This window comes from Panthera leo, chromosome C1, assembly GCF_018350215.1.
Source record: "Panthera leo isolate Ple1 chromosome C1, P.leo_Ple1_pat1.1, whole genome shotgun sequence".
Taxonomy (NCBI): domain Eukaryota; kingdom Metazoa; phylum Chordata; class Mammalia; order Carnivora; family Felidae; genus Panthera; species Panthera leo.
Window position 1 is genome coordinate 99,972,463 of NC_056686.1, and position 18,016 is coordinate 99,990,478.

An 18,016-nucleotide genomic window follows, 5' to 3' on the forward strand; every position below is an offset into this window, starting at 1 on the left:
GAAATGAATGACTGTTCTGTGTAGTTTACTGTATCCGTATTTCTTCTTTGATTCTCACTTCTAGCTACAAAAAAAAAATTTGTGGTATTTTCCTAGCATATTTTCAAAGCCAATATGAAAATAGCACCAAATAATTAAAGAACTTTATCTATTTTAATGTTTTCTCAAGACAGAAATAATGGTATATTGAATTGGCGGCATACAAGTGGATATAAAATAAGAGAAAGATTTGTATTTTTACTTCCTCCTGAAAGTAGAAAAGACCCTGGAGAATGGTTTAGAGTTCTCATAGAAATAATCCATGAGCTCTGCTACTTGAATAATTAACCTAGACTTCCTGTTCCAACCGTATCAAACTAATCCCCCCATAACAAAACCAATCATAACAGCTAAGCAAAGCAGTTTAATGGCATTGGAGCAGCTAACTGAGGGAGGACTTCTAGGAGAAGGTCATATCCGTGTAAATGTTGGCTTTTTTCCTGAGGACATGTTTTAAATCATTGTGCAGGCAGAGAGGCCAAGCCTCAAGGGGTGGTCATTTGGGGCAGAGGAGACTATGCTCAGGTAGAGTTGCCAGAGTGGCTGAGGCTTGAGAGACAAAATCTCAAGACAGGAAGGAATTGCAGAGAAATTTCTAAGCCCAGCAATTTATACATTTCTCTCAAATTGTTGGCTGATTCTGTAACTTTATGTGCATGGGGGCAAGACTCAAGGAAACTTAGAAGGAAATCGTGGTTGGAGGCTAAAGGGCAAAGAAAAAATAACAGCCACATGGTACTGGGGAGAAAGATATTAGTGTTTAAGGCTGCCAAGGTAAAGGGCTCTTGTTAACACCCCAGACTTCCAGCTGCGGTCCCAGAGGGCACTCCCTAGAAATAGAGGTAAAATGGAAATAGACTCCCCTTAAGTCTGCCTGCACTCAACCTGTGTTTCAGAAGGAACTTAACCTTTAGAAAGAATATAATGTTCAAAGTGTCTGTGCTTTTTCATTTATATAGTCTAGCTTCCAGTAAATTATAAGGCAGGCTGAAAAAAGGCAGGAAGATACCCTAGGAGTATATAAGCACAAAAAAGATGTACATAAGATTATTCACTGTCAAAGTCTTTATTAATAGCAAAATATTAGAAAAATGCTGAAGGAACACCAACAGAGGGTTGATTAAATTATGTTTGTGTAATATAGTGGTGTTTTACACATGTATATCAGCATTTGGGGCAGGACAGTTCTTTATTGTATGACACTGACTTAACCATTCTCGGGCACGTTACATCTTTGGCCCTAACACAATAAACGTAAATTGCACCTTCAAGGTTCGATACAACTCAGAATGCTCTCACACATTTTCATATGCCTCTGGGGTGGGGCATTCAAATTGAAAATCATTAATATCATAGAATTTTGTACAGTTGTTTAAAAAACAATGAGAAAGTTGTGATGAACCAATTATGGAAAGACCACTGCAGTGTATCTTAAAATGCAAGATGCAGAGCAGTATGTATACTTTGCTATATTTTGTGTAATAGAGGAGGAAATAATAGATATTTGGATTGCTTATATATGCAAAAAAATTCTGTAGTAATACATAAGAAACTAATGCAAGTGATTATCTGTGGGGCCTGATAGGGTGAAGAGACATGAGAGTTCAGGGATGAAATCTATTTACTTACTGTATACTTTCCTGTATTGTTTTGATTTTTAAAACCTGTGGATATAGTACCTATTCAAAAAAAGTTATAATAATCTGTTAGATATAAACAAGCTATTGTGTTCGATATAATAATTTCTAAAAGAATTAAAGTTTATGTACTCATTACAAAAATGTTCTGGTCTTTTTCCAATTCTGTCTCCTTTGACCTTTGCCTTCCCTCAGTGGAGTAGGGCGGAACTGGGGCTGGGCATCTGCAGGTAGCAGCATTCTTGCCGAATTTGGTACACTGCACATGGAGTTTGTCCACCTCAGCTACCTGACAGGGGACCCCGTCTACTACAAGAAGGTCAGTTTTCTCGCCGCCTTCTCTTTGTTTATCATAAAAGAGTTCTTTAAGATTTACCGAACGATCGTTGCTTGGAAAATGTTTGCCTTTCCAGGAAGGTGTATGTCAGTACTCTGGGCCCCCCCCTTTTTTTTTTCTTTTTAAACTATCTAAAGGAATGTCCATTCTCTTTACAATATTTACTGTTATTTGAGAAGTGTAACCACTAGTAGTTTTGTGAAAATTCTGTTGCCATCTCTATTCAGCATCGCGTTGCAGTGTCCCTAGCCCCAGAACAAGAAAAACAAAGTGAACAGAAAGTTAAAGAATTGAATTGAATTGAAAAGGAAGAAGGAAAAAAATAATCATTCACAGATTACATGATTATCCACCTGAAATCTTAAAATAATCTGTATTTAAACTATTAGAAATAAGAGCATATTTATAGTTTTTTTTTTTAAATTTTTTTTTTTTTAACGTTTTATTTATTTTTGAGACAGAGAGAGACAGAGCATGAACGGGGGAGGGGCAGAGAGAGAGGGAGACACAGAATCGGAAGCAGGCTCCAGGCTCTGAGCCACCAGCCCAGAGCCCGATGCGGGGCACGAACCCACAGACCGTGAGATCATGACCTGAGCTGAAGTCGGACGCTTAACCGACTGAGCCACCCATGCGCCCCAAGAGCATATTTATAGTTTTGAATAGAAGATCAATATAGATATGAAAAATCACCAGCATTTCTCTGCACCAACTACAACAGGCAAGAAAGTATCAGTGTTAACAAACATATGTGGTAGGAACTTTACCTGATGGGAACAAGAGTGTAACTTCCTTACAAATAAGCTTAACAAAAGATAAATAAAGTTCAAAACACTTGAATGACGTTGAGGAGGACCTAAGTAAATGGAGAAGGATGTTCTGTTCATGTACAGCTAAACAGTATCATAAAAACTTTAGTCTTTTCCAGATTGATCTGTAGCGTTAATTCAGTGCCACTTAGAACTTCAGTGGCTTCTTTTAAAAAAATGAAACTTGACAAGATTCTTCTAGAATTTATATAGAGGAGAAATGTGGAGTGGGTTTGCATTACCCATATCGACACTCACAGGGAAGTGTTGGTGCATAAAGACAAATAGACTGATGAACAGAATAAATGTTCCTTAAATAGATCCATATATATGCGGAAACATTGTGACAGGGGCAGCATTGCAGATTATAACCATTTGAGGAGCATTAAAGGCTTAAATTTAAAAGACAAGTCTAGTGAAGTTGAAAATACATATACCCTGTGACCCAGCAATTCCACTCTTTGATATGTACATTTACACCATACTATACATAGAAGAATCATTTGCATTAGCAATTTATGTAATAAAATTCAGTACAGCAGTAGGAAGAATTGAATTATATTTATCAATTAAGAGAATATGATACAACCTTTTTTAAAAAGTTAAAAACAAGCAGAGCTGAATAATATGTTTTGTATGGGAATTCAGAAGTGATGAACATAAAACTCAGAACTGTGAGTACAGCCAGGACAGAGTCCGTGCTCTGTAAATGTATAAACAGTGCAGCAAAGGTGTTTGTAGTGTTGCATTTCTTAAATTGGGATGTGAGTGGAATCTGTGTATATTACTTTCTATGTGTGAGCTGTTTCATCGGTTGAGAAGAATTTGCAGGTAAAGACAGCAGTGAAGGAAGACACAGTATTTTTCTTTTCCTGATGAAATTAACAAAAATCTTAAAGACCGGCAAACATTTATCCATAGCAATGAAAGGAGAGGCTGCAGTCTCATGTCACAAGTATGTGACAGCCAAGAAGCAGAAAGCTTGTGGCATGGTACTTAAGTCTGTTTCCCACCTTGTTCTGAACCCTTACTGGGCAAAGGAAGCACGTCATCAGATTCCTGGCACTCCCCATCAGTCCATCTCACAGAGGACACCAGTGCCGAGGGTGTGGGGTGTTCACTTGTCCACAGCTCCCGTGGGGTCTTGCCTCCATCTTCCCTGAACACTGGGACTCCAGATCTCAAATTGTGTCCAGGAGGGGAAGAATACTCCCCTCTCACCCACCCGACACAGTAGGGATGAATTCAGAGACACTGCAGCTGTAACATATCAAACCAAAGTTCAGGTCAGAGCTGATCCTGTTAAACGTGAGCAAGACGCAGAGGGAAAACATGGCAAGTACATAAACATACTGCAACAGGGTAGTAACAAAACCGTGGTGGTAAATAGCATGTAAAAGACTGATAAAGAACCCACTTTCAAATTTCACGAAGTCACTGTAATTTATACTATAATAACAAGTGAACTCAGTAAAATTATAACTCAAAAGAAATAATGATACAAAAAGATTGCAGAACTGAAGAAACAAATTGAGATCTTAAAACGTTATATTTCTATTATGAATAAATAAACGAAAAACAACAAAGCAGTGACTTTACATAATTGAAAACCGATTTACTAACATGGAAAAGCAGGAGACCATCATAGTGGAAACCAAGAAAAAGCATGAAGAGATTAAAAGCTGATAAATGTATAAAATGAAGGTAATCTAGCATATGGGATTTCTGAAGTAGAGGATCTGACAGATAGGAGTCACCTAAAAGTGACAGGAAGGAGAGAGAGAACTGCAAATTCCCTTTTTAACAGAATTAAGAGATACTTGATATTTCACACCACAAAATAGGAGAAAAGGTTGCCGTAATCAAGGGCAGAGAGGTTTGGGAAACAAGAGAGGATATTTGTGGCTGCAGATTTCAAGAATAAAAAACCAGAAGAGCACAGTTCCCTGAAATAAATGGTATATCTAGAGGTGCAGAACCGAAGTCCTCATTAGCAGCATTGAGAACAGGGTCACGGACTGATGGTGGGTGCTTCTTTGGACCCTTCTACAGGCGTGTTGAGAAGCTAGGATAACAGAATTCTCAGGAAACTTCGGTGAGGGAAGAGAATGCGTGACACATTTTCTTTTATGAGCAGTGCTACTGCATTGCTAGTCTCGGTTATCTGGGGAAAAGCAAAGGCGTCCGGTCTCTTCCTGGCCTTTTATGTCATCCTTGTGTAAATAGCTGGTTCAAGGAAAATAACGATGAGTAATTCATCAGGAAAGAACAAGGATAGAATTTATACAGAGGTATGTTATCAGAAAAAAAGAGGGAAGGAACAGGATATATAAGAGATGCCCAAAAAATACTTCTCAGGAAATAGCAATTAAATCCTGACCGAACATCGCCATGAGAAGGAAGATAATGAAGCCCTCCTCTCTGTGAAACAAGTATATCAACAGAAATAGAGTGCTCAGAGACAGTTAAGATGTGCTATCAGTAACAAATTGCAAGAAACAGTTACCACCAAAAATGAAAGCCAAATTGGAAGCAGTACAAAGGAGGTGTTCAAAGACAATGATGGACTTAGAAGACAAAATTGAGACAAGCTAGTAAAGGTATCAACAGTAAAAAAGAGATGGATAAAAAGATTCAGAAAGGAAAGGCAGCTGAAAGAGGCAGAGAGGATTCAACGTATGCCTAATTTTCAGAAGACAAAAGAAGGTAATATTTTATTATCCCTAATGGCATCATTTCAAACTGCCTAATCGTGGTTCACGGAATTATTCAGATTGGGATTGTACATAGAGTTGGTCTCAGCCTTGAAAGAACACAGACAACACACCATCCTTGGGCCAGTTCCTAAAACCGCCTAATGACAAAGTCCAGCCAAATGAAAGATGACCGGGACATTGTCCTAACAGGATTTGTGCTGTGCTCAAGCCAGAAAATAATGAAGTATATATAAGGTTCTGTGAAGATGTTTCCCCAAGTCATGCATACTGAGCAGGTTTTATCCTTCAGAGGTAAAAGGAACATTCTCAAATAAGAATACAAGTAGAATACATTTGTGCACTCTCAAAATCCATCCAGTATATAGATGAATGCAGATAAAGTCCCTGAGAAAGCTTCTAGCTTCTTAATATATTTTTGTGATTTCTTTCCTCCGTAGCTTTAGGGAGATCTTTCAGGAATCAAAAGTTTGGGGATTTTAGGAATTTTCAGGATTTCTATTATGGGATCGATATTTAGAGTTTAGTAATTTAGTTCACTTTTTCACCTATTCAGGTTAGTTTCATACTTCTTATTATAAATGTCCTTTTATGATTCCATTTCTATGAAATTATTTCTGTTTTTATATTTAGATATGTACATATTAAATGTGTCTGGAATGATGTGTATTACTGATGTTTCTGATGGTTATTTCTGGATAGTAAAATGTTGGCATTTAAATTAGTTTTTTTCTGTGCTCTTCATATTTTCAGTTGTTTCTTGAATTTTAAATAATGGTGGTATATCATCTGGTAAAAATAACGAGTCATTTATAAAGTAGAAGCCTTTCCTGACCACTACCACCACCACCACCACCACCACACACACAGACAGACACACGGGAGATGGTGTAGGTTCTGAGTGAGGAAAAACCACAAAGCCTAGTTGACATTTACTTTATTAATTGTATTCTTTATTTTTGTTAAGGTCATGCATATTCGGAAACTACTTCAGAAAATGGATCGTCCAAATGGTCTTTATCCAAATTATTTGAACCCAAGAACAGGTCGCTGGGGTCAGTGTAAGTATTTCTAGTACAGCCGATGCTATGTCAAAAGGTTATTTGTCTGAAGACTTGCTTGATGTAGTGAAAAGTCCATCACACGTATGGTTGGAACCCCTCAGCTTCTAACCCTGTGATCTGCTAGTGCCGTTACCTTTGGCAAATTTCTAATCTTTTGTCGCTTCAGTTTTTCTACGTGTAAATGGAAACACTAATAACCTGTGTCACAAGCAGTATTTTACTCCATTTATGTGTAAGTACTTTGTTAAAAATAGTGCCGCCTTTGCAAAAAAAAAAAAAAAAAAAAAGGGTTTCCCCTATTTATAAACCCTAGCTTCATGTAAATAAGAGCATTGCTTTGGATAGGTATTTATTAAAGGAATATGAAGAACAAACAAGGGTCTTAAATGATTAGAAAGGCGGGGCACAGTTGCTCTTGGACAAGATTTGTCCAGTCATTTTAACAGAAAATACCAGGTCTTATTATTCAGATTCTGTGCCAAATGCTTGGATGAAACTAGAGATGAGGGATAACTATGTAGAGCTTGGTCTGAGTTTAGGGAGCTCCCAGGCCAGCAGGGGAAGCAGACACACTTCAAAGTCGTTGGAGCTGGAATATAATGTGGTAAGTGTTACGGTACAGACATGTACCAGTTGTGATGTGAGACTGGCAGAAGTGACTTCCTCGGTGAGGAGAAGGTATTTTGTTTGATGAGAGGGTGATGTTTTAAAGCTTTAGAATTGATCTTCGAAGGAATAGATTTTTTAAAAATAACAAATGTTGCGGCACCTGGGTGGCTCAGTCGGTTAAGCATCCGACTTCGGCTCAGGTCATGATCTCACGGTTCGTGGGTTTGAGCCCCATGTCGGACTCTGTGCTGACAGCTTAGAGCCTGGAGCCTGCTTTGGATTCTGTGTCTCCCTCTCTCTCTGTTCCTCTCCTGCTCTCACTCTGTCTCTCTCTCAAAAATAAAGGTTTAAAACATTTTTTTAAATAATAAATGTTTATTTGGAAATGTGGAACTTGCAGAATTGAAATAAAATATGGGTTTACCAATGGTATTCTCTCTTGAAAGAGAACGAAAACAAAGAGTAGAACGTGTTACTTTGCCCCTAGTATGACATAGTTGGGTTATTTTTGGGACTAATGAAATCATAATGAAACAGTAGAAAATGAGGTGAAAATAACAATCTCTTAATTTTATGTATGGAAAATAATGTTTAATCCATCAGTGAGAAACTATGCTGGTATTTGCTACCAAGAGTAGGAAAACATTTGTCATGGAATCTTGGGAGCTCCTCTCAAGGAAATTGTCTTTTATTTTGTGAAAGGAAAGCACAGTGGTCAGTACAGTTGTGTCTTTCGTGGATCTGGGAATAAATCTCAGTCTTTGGTTCCTCTTCTGTACTTTTCTTTTTCCTCTTCTGGAATTCTTTACATGTAGCTCATTTTTCTCTTTATTTTGAAGAAAATACAAGATCTGTGCCTCTACTGAGTGGAAATGATACTTTTTTGGAAAAAACAAAACCCCAAAGACAGCATTGCTAAAATATAAAAATGTGCTTTTCTTATTCCAGATAAGGATGACTCGTTTGGATGTCTGCTTAGTAACTTGGGTGAATTTTATTAAAATTCTAAAGTACATTTCCCTCTTAGAGTTTTATTAAGATTTGGGAATAACTCTAATATCAGGAAAAAATTATGTTCAGTTCCTTCTTTACGTCATATGCCAGTGTATATTCTATAACGTAAAGCTTAACTTGAACTGTAAAAAATAACAACATAAAAATACTAGATTTTTTTTTTTTTTTTGTAATCGGGAAAACCTTCTCCTTAAAGAAAAGGTATCAGTTTTTACTATCCAAATGTTAACCTCTTACATTTCCTAGGAAAGGCAAATAACAAGCTAAGGAAATACATTTGATTGTATTTGGAAAACAGAGTGTTCATATCTTCTGTATATCAAGAACTCTTATAAGATAATAAGAAAAAAGATAATCATTCTTAATAGAAAGATACACTGAGAAAAATTGGTTCATGAAAAAACAGAACACAAATGGACAATAAACAGATGTGCATTTTTAATCCTAAAAGTGGTGTTACTGAAGATACATGGTATATGGAGACAATGTAATGTGACAACATCCTCTTTCTGTACAGACTGGTGCTATATATATAAATTCTATATAATTTACTATATAAATTCCATAGTAGAATTTGCAAACACTACCATCTTTGGTGATCTATTTGCAGAGATCTTTGTCCCTCTCTTCCCGCTTCACCACCACCATAATCAAATCAATGCAGCTTTTATTTTATTTATTTTATTGAAGTGTAGTTGACATACAATATTATACGGTTGACCTTTGAACAATGTGGAGATTAGGGGCACAGTCGGAAGTGGGAGTTTGACTCCCACCCAAAACTTAACTACCAGGAGCCTAGTAGTTGACTGAAAAGCCTTACCAATAACATAAACAGTTGATTAACACAAATTTTGTGTGTTATATTCTTAAAGTAAAGCTACATAAAATATTAAGAATATCACAAGGAATAGTAAATACATTTACAGTACTATACTGTATTGAAAAAAAATCTGCATGTAAATGGACCTGCACAGTTTAAACCCATGTTGTTCAAGGGTCAACTGGATTAGTTTCAGGTATACAACATAGTGATTCCCAATGCAGCTTTTAAACAGAAGACACTATTCTTTATCTATTAAATTAATAAAGGAAATGGGCATATCCCTGTGTCCAGAGTTTCAAAAACTGAAAAATTTGTATGCCCTTTGAACCAGCGACTTATTTCTAGGTATTTATTCCAAAGAAATTTGGACATATACATACATATATATATTTCTATATATATGTATATATACACACACACACACACACACACACACACACACATATATATAAAGTTTATTTGCAGTAACTTTGAAGTTATTTATAATATGAATAATTTGGAAACATTCTAAAGCAGTCTTGTCCAATAGAACTTTCTGTAATGAGAAAAATGTTCTATATCTGTGCTATCTGTATAGGCGTCACTAAATGCATATGCTGTTGAGCACTGGAAATGTTAGTACAGATGTAGAGCTGCATTTAAATTTTATTTACTTTTAGTTAATTTAAGTAAATAGCTACTTGTGACTAGTGCCTGTTGCATTGGACAGTGCAGTTTTAAACATCCTATGAAAGAGATTTAGTTAAATAAATTGTAGTACCTTCAGATATAATATGCTATGCAGCCATTAAAAGTTAGGTTACAGAATACTTGGCTTAGATAAATATGTTATCTGTGTTTTTTCCTTAATGCTTGTTTTTATTTTCTTCTTTATATCTGTATTAATCTAAATTTGATAATGGACATCTATCAGTTTTAAAGTAAGATTAAAAACATTTTTTTTAAAGCAGCTTTATTGAGAAACAGCACATGTGCCATATAATTTACCTATTCAGAATATACAGTTGAATGGGTTTTAGTATTTATAACCATCCTCAACATCAACTTTAGAACATTTTCATTAACCCCCAAAGGAATCCTGTACCATTTAGCTATCACCCATCTATTTGCCTATTCCCCACTCTCCGCAGCTTTAAACAACCACTAATCTATTCTTGTGTCTCTCTAGATTTGTCTGTTCTAGACTTCTCACGTCATCCACATACTGTGTGGTCTTTTGTGATTGGCCTCTTTGATTTAGCAAAATGTTTTAAAGATTCTTCCATATTATACCTTGTATCAGTACTTGGATTTTTTAATGCCTGAATAATTCTCCCATTTTATGGATATACCACTGTTGTTTATCCATTCATCAGCTGATGACTTTGGGGTTGCTTCCACCAGGTTATTTTTCACTGTTGTTCTTTTTTTTATTGATTTATAGTTGACATACAATATTATATTAGTTTCAGGTATACAACATAGTGGTTCTGTGTTTTTATACATTATGAAATCATCACCTTGATAGGTCTAGTTACTGTCTCTGTACAAAGTTATTACTATATTACTGACTGTATTCCCCTATGCTATACATCATATTTCCACGACTTGTTTATTTTATAACTGGAAGTTTGTAAATCTTAATCCCCTTCACGTGTTTCTCCCATCGCCCCCCCCCCCCCCCCTTTCTGGCAACCACTAGTTCTGTGTATCTGTGAGTCACTTTTTCTTTCATTTTGTTTGTTTTTTTTAGATTCCACATATAAGTGAAATTATACAGTATTTGTTTTTCTCTGTATGACTTCTTTCACTTTGCATAATATGCTCCGAGTCTGTCTATGTTGTCACAGACGGCAAGATCTTATTCTTTTTTGTGGCCAAGTAATAGTCCATTATATATGCACTATATCTTCTTTATTTATTCTTCTATGGATAAACACTCAGGTTGCTTCCATATCTTGGCTATTGTAAATAATGCTACAATGAACATAGAGGTATGTACATCTTTTTGAATTAATGTTTTTGTTTTCTTTGGATAAATACCTAAAGAGGGATTGCTAGATTACATGGTAGTTCTGTTTTTAATTTTTTGAGAAACCTCCATACTGTTTTCTGTAGTGGCTGCAGCAGTGTACATCCCTACCAACAATGCACAAGGGGGTCCCTTTTCTCTACATCCTTATCAGCACTTGTCATTTCTTGACTTTTTGATAATAGCCATTCTGACAGATGTATGGTTTTGGTTTGCATTTCCTTGATAATTAGTTATGTTGAGCATCTTTTCATGTGCCTGTTGGCCATCTTTATGTCTTCTCTAGAAAAATGTCTCTTCAGATACTCTGCACATTTTTTAATTGGGTTATTTGTTTTGTTTTTTTGTTATTGAGTTGTATGAGTTCTTTATGTATTTTGGATATCAACCCCTCACCAGGTATATCGATAACAGGTATTTTCTTCCCACTCAGTAGGTTGCCTTTTCATTTTGTTGATGGTTTCCTTCACTGTGCACAAATATTTTTTAAAACTCATTTTGATGTTTTATTTATTTTTGAGAGGGAGAGGGAGAGAGTGGGAGCAGAGGAGGGGCAGAGAGAGACAGACAGAATCTGAAGCAGGCTCCAGGCTCTGAGCTGTCAGCACAGAGCCCAACACGGGGCTTGAACCCATGAATTGCAAGATCATGATGTGAGCTAAAGTCGGACACTTAACTGACTGAGCCACCTGGGCACCCCACAAATATTTTTTTTAAGTTTATTTATTTATTTTGAGAGAGGTGGAGAGAGCAGGTGTGGGGAAAGGACAGAGAGAGAGGGAGAGATGGAATCTCAAGCAGGCTCCGTGTTGTCAGCACAGAGCCCAACACGGGGCTCAAACTCATGAATTGTGAGATCATGACCTCAGTCAAAATCAAGAGTTGGCTGCTTAACCAGCTGAGCCACCCAGGCATCCCTGTGCACAAACATTTTTAAATAAAAAAGAGGATGTCATTTTCCACATCAAAATCTTAGAATACTGAAAAAAAAAAAAAAAAAACTCACTGAGAATTGCCAGCCTTTAAAATGACGGACAGTATAGCATTCACAGCATCTTAATTATTAAAAATACAACTTTTTCTTTTAAATAGTACTGTGAAAATTGAGTAATGACATGAAAAAGAATGAAATTGGGCCCTTACTTTATATACAAAACTTAGCTCAAAATGCATCAAAGACCCTAAAAATAAGAAATAAATTATAAAACTCTTAGGAGGAAACAGGGACAAATCTTCATGACCTTGGACTTGGCAGTGGTTTCTTCAGAAGCAGAAGCAACAAAAGAAAAAGTAGTAGATAAATTGGATTTTATTAAAAGTAAAAACTTGTGCATCAAAGGACTATCATGACAGTGGAAGACAACCCACAGAATGTGAGAAAATATTTGCAAATCACATATCTGATAAGAGTTTAATATCCAGAATATATGAAGAACTTCTACAACTCAGCAACGAAAAGATGGTTAAAAAATGGGCAAAGAACTTGAATAGACATTTCTCCAAAGAAGATCTGCAAGTGGAAAATAAACATGTGAAAAAGATGCTCGTTATCGTTAGTCATTAGGGAAAGGCAAGTCAAAAAAGCACTATGAGATTCCACTTCATACCTACTATGATGGCTGTCATCAAAAAGACAGAAAATATGTGTAAGCAAAGGTGGTGGGGAGAAATTGGAATCCTTATACATCGCTGCTGGGAATGTACACCGTGAAAAACAATTTGGTAGTTCCTCAAAAAGTTAACTACAGAAAACCCACTGTGATCCAGCAATTTAACTCCTGAGTATATACCCCAAAGTTTGAAAGTAAGGACTGAGATACTTGTATGCTAACGTTCACACAACCCTTATTCACAGTAGCCCAAGTAGAAACACCCGAAGTGTCCAACAGATGAATGAACGAACACATTGTGGCACATGCACACAATGGAGCATCGTTTGGCTGTGACAGGAATGAAGAGCTGCCACACGCTGCCACACAGATGAGCCTGGAAGGCATTGTGATAAATGAAAAAGTCCAGTCACAAGAAGGACAAGTCCTGTATGATTGCACTTTATCAAATAGTCTAAAGCAGTCAAGTTCATAGTCAGAAAGTGGATTAGTGGTTGAGACTTGGGTGAAAGGGGAGGTGGGAATTATTACTCCACAGGTACAGAGTTTCTCTTTGGGATGATGAAAAAGTTTTGGAAATAGAGCTGTACAACATTGTGAATGTAATTAATGCTCCTGAATGGTACACTTAAAGCATGATTAAAGTGGCAACTTTCATGGTACATGTATTTCGTCACAATTAAAAAATGGCAATAAAATATTTCATTCTTCCTTTTCTTCTCACAATAAATTCAAATTACTTCTTCAGAATATATTCACACATAGCAGTTACTAATTTTGAGAATGTTACAAAAAGAACAATTCACTGGTTATTTTAGCAAGGGGACTTCAAAATCCCAGGGAAACTATCCTAATATCCTTTTAGCAGCTGTGGTCTTCACTAAATTGTCCAATTTGTTCCTTTTAATGTTTTTGTATATTTTATATCAGCTTCAGAAAAGTGTATCAAATCCATTATTGTCTTTGAGCACTATACATCTGTCACATCTATAAATAGTCTGCAAAACAAACAGTGAATCGAACTGAAATTTAACAATCCAGCTTTGGCTGACTGTATTGTAATTAGAGTAATGGTGGTGTCTGCGACATGCACATAGCAATCACAGAGAATAATTATTGGTAATTACCTTCAGGAAAAGTACTTGGCAACCGATATAAAAGAACATAGTAAGGAACCTAGATTTAAAGGCACATTATTAGTATTTTTTTCTCTTTTCTCCTCTTTGTTTTCTCACTGGCTTTCCAAGCACAGCGCTTAGCCGATGCCATATAATGACTAAAGGGAAGAAAATATAGGAAATTGTTCATTACGGATTCAGTATGTTTTATACTACTAAATTAAAAATCATGGAAAAAACAAGTATGGGTATGAGTTAGAAGACTAACCCTGGCTTTCCTGCTTAATAATTTACTGTAATAATTTAGATGAGTTATTTAACTTCTCCATGCTTTTTGTTTCTTCATCTGTTCTCATTATCCTTTTCTAATAGGATGATCATGTAGGTCATATTTTTGAGGTACTGTGTTTGAAAATGCCTCATAATCCATGACATGATACAAATATCAGCTTTTATTCTAGAATTTCCTATAAGAAAACTTCAAAAAATACCTTCCGTTAGAAACCTGCCATTAACTTAATAACATGCTGAGGCAGATCGTACGAATCATTGATATTTAGTAGTGCTTTATGATGTGTTATCAATGTCTGCATCTCCAAAGGACCTGAGAGTGACATGGTTCATCAGATTTGACGCCTGGGAAGACATGATTCAGTGGTTTAAGCAAGGTCAGACTACTGGGTGATAAATTCTGAGGTTACCATGGATCTCAGGCTTCGGCTGTTTATTCATTTATTAAGCATATAATCTTCAACTAGAGCAAGAGCCTAGAAGAGCTGGAGAGAACCTCTTTGTTGTCCTAGAGCCTTGGTAACTTAGAACTAAATCTGTAAACCCTGGCAGTAATTCACAGACCTAAACAACATCTCCCCTAAATCATGATACCAAAGACTTTTGCCTTTCTCTGCTAATTACCCTGTTATTTTACCTCCTTTAATTCCTGTATGTCTCCGTTATCTTGTTTTCTTTCCTGCTCATTTGTTAATCCTTTCTGTAGATGACACCATGCCTAGAAATATTTGTAGGTGGCTAGGACAAAATAGAAAATGCCCAATGTGTTACTTGAATGACTCTTACTTGTGTAAGTGTCATGCCCCAGCGTACCATTTGTGTTCTTTAATCACTCCCTGCAAACTCCCATGGCTCAAATCTGTTTCATATATTGGTAACCCCCAAGTGTATATCCCCAGTCTCTTGGGATTTCCACATACCTGATTGTCACATCTATTTGGATATCCAGCTAGTGCCTCAAATTCCACATGCCCCAAATTCAAACTCCTTCTACTTTAAATCATTTCCTCCTTCAGTATTATCAATTTCAGTGAAGAGCACCATTGTTCACCCATTTGCCCAGCCAGAAATCTAGACATCATCCATGATTTCTCTTTTTTCACTTTTTTTTTCAGTAAACATCTGATAGGTTTCAAACTCAAAGTGTATAGTATCTTCAAGAAAGATTATTCAGTTTTAAGATGTTAATAAACATTTAAATTCAGTTGAAGGGTAGATGTTATAGATAAAACCAGCCAAGAGGGGGAGGATTCCTGAGAAGGAAGCAGAAGTAGTTAGGGTCCAGAGCTAGATGGAGTATGTAGAGAAGGGGTATTTCTTCCTCTTTAATAAGCAAAGCGAACAGATAAAATGATAGTTGGGGGTGCAACAAGTTGAAAGATACGTTTTTAGGGTTTCCTCTCTCCCCCATCAGTGGTCTATATTTTTCTGTGAATTAGGAGGCAGGGTTGTATGCTGAGAGTAGGCAGAAGGTAGAGCTGTAGGGGACTTTTGAAGAAGAGATTTCAAATACCTGCTTTAAGGACTGGGAAAGAACAGTAATCAAGAAGTCACGCTAAAGTTGACAAGCGATGTTGGGGTTCTCATTCATGGTGAAAGTTGCGAATTTGGGGATAATAGTAGAGCAGACTGACAACTGGGCTGCTGTTTTACCTGGTTGGGTGCAACAAAACAATGGAGCAAGGATCCTGAATATTTGGACAAGAGGATTGGTGACCTGTTGCTTCTTTTCGTATCCAGCCTAGACTGCATAGGATCCAAACCAATGGGGGAGTATTCGAGTACTTTACCTTCTATTTTATCTGTCCTTCCAATCCCAAAACTTGTATCAACCCAGCCATCTACCTTTCCCATTTGTAGACTCAGCTGAGCATTGCTGATGAAAATCATCTGTAGTTATGTTGAAGTTGCTATAAATTTATAATTTCCATTTCCACCTGGATCTTTTGTACTTCTGACAGTTCTTTGATCAGTTTACTTCTCTTGCTTACTCTTCCAAATCTTCTATACAAACCTCCTGTCCATCCCCAACTCACTTTTGACCATTTCCTTATTTTCAGTTTCCTGAGCAATTTTATTTAGGTATATCTTGATTAAAAAGTTTTATGGTGTATTTATAGAGGTTTAAAAAAATTTTTTTTTGAATTCCAGTGTGATTCTCAGTATTTTTTTAAATGGAGTTAAGTTTGTTGCGTTACTGATAGGACTAATTTCAGGTATCTTTTTTGTTTTGTTTACTTGCTTTTTTAATAACAGCTTTATTAAGGTAGAGTCGGGGAGCCTGGGTGGCTCAGTAAGTGAAGCGTCCCGATTTGATTTCAGCTCAGGTCATGATCTCACAGTTTGTGAGATCGAGCCCTGCGTTGGGCTGTGCACTGAGAGTGCAGAGCCTGCTTGTGATTCTCTCTCTCCCTCTGTCTCTGCCCCTCCCCTGCTTGCATGCTCGCTCTAAATAAACAAACAGGTGTCATTGACATATAGTAAACGGTACATGTTTAAAGTGTACAGTTTGGTAAGTTTTTAAATGAGTATATACCTATGGAATCATCACTGCAATCAAAATAATGAACCTATCTATCACCTCTAAAGGTTTCCTCATCCCCCTTTATGAGTCTTCTTTCACTCCCCTTCTCACTTCTTCCTTAAGCAACTGCTGATCTGCTTTCTTTCGTCATAGATACATTTGCATTTGTAGAGCTTTGTATAAATGGAATCCTTTGTATGCTTTATTTTTGTCTGGCTTCTTTCACAGAGCATGATTATTTTGAGATTTGCCCATGCCGTGTTTATCAGTAGTTCTGAGTAGAGTTCTACTTTCTAGAATGCCCTGATTTGTTTCTCCGTTCACCTGTTGATGATCATTTGGGCTGTTTCCACTTTGGGGTGATCACAGACAAAGTGCTATGAGCATTGACATACAAGCCTTCACGTTGACGTACGTTGTCATTTTTGTTGAGTGAAGACCTGGGAGTGAATGTTTGTATCATATGGTAGGTGTGTATGCTTAACTTAGTAAAAATTGTCCAACTCTTTTCTGAAGTGGATGTACCATATTCCATTCCCATGAGCAGCGTTCCTCCACACGTGCACCAGCACTTGACATGGTCAGCCTTTTCCTTTTAGCCACTGTAATAGGTGATTAACACTTCCCAAATCACCAGTGAGATGTCTTTTTCATGAGCTACTTCCCATCCATTTATCTTCTTTGGTGAATTATCTGATCAGACCCCTCTCTGGTTGCCCATTTTGTAAATGGAGGTTTTCTCTCAGTCTTTGACTTGTCTTTTCATTCTTTAACAAAGTTAAAGAAAAAAGATTCCAATTATGAAGTCCCATTTTATCAGTCTTTTTTAATGAATTATTCTTTTGTGTCATATCTAAGAAATCTTTGTCTAACTCAAGGCCACAAAATTTCCTCCTGTGTTTTCTTCTAAAAGTTGCAGAGCTTTAGGTTTTATATTTTGGTCTGTGATCTGCTTTCAGTTGATTTTTATACAGGTATCAAAGTTCTTTTTTTCTTTTCTTTCTTTCTTTTTTTTTTCTCTTTTGCATGTGGGTGTCTGATTATTCCATACACCCATTTGTTGAAAAGACTGTCTTTTCTCCACTGCATTGGCTTTGGCTTTACCTTTGCACCTTTGTCAGAAATCAGTTGTACATATAGGTATAAGTTTTTGGATTCTTTTCTGTTCTGATGGCCTATTTATGTATTATTATGCCAGTGCCATGCTGTTTTGATTACTCTAGCTTTATTACAGGTATTGAAATCAAGTAGGATTAGCCCTCTGAGTTTTTTCTTTCTCAAAACTGTCTTGGTTATCTAAGTCCTTTGCATTTCCATATTAATTTTAGCATCACTTCGTCAGTATTTATAGAAAACCCTGCTGGTATTTTGATTGGGAAATCATTTGGGGGAAATTGACATCTTAACACTGTT

The 18,016-nt window shown here is 36.6% G+C and overlaps 1 protein-coding gene across 2 annotated transcripts in view; it reads left to right on the forward strand.

Moving 5' to 3' along the window:
* Positions 1-18,016, forward strand: part of MAN1A2 (mannosidase alpha class 1A member 2) — a 176,324-nt gene that overhangs the window by 103,955 nt on the left and 54,353 nt on the right. For both annotated transcript variants that reach the window (XM_042953597.1, XM_042953598.1), the window contains exons 7-8: positions 1,872-1,995; positions 6,504-6,597. In XM_042953597.1, coding sequence (XP_042809531.1) covers positions 1,872-1,995; positions 6,504-6,597 — 218 coding nt within the window. The remainder of the gene's footprint in view (positions 1-1,871; positions 1,996-6,503; positions 6,598-18,016) is intronic.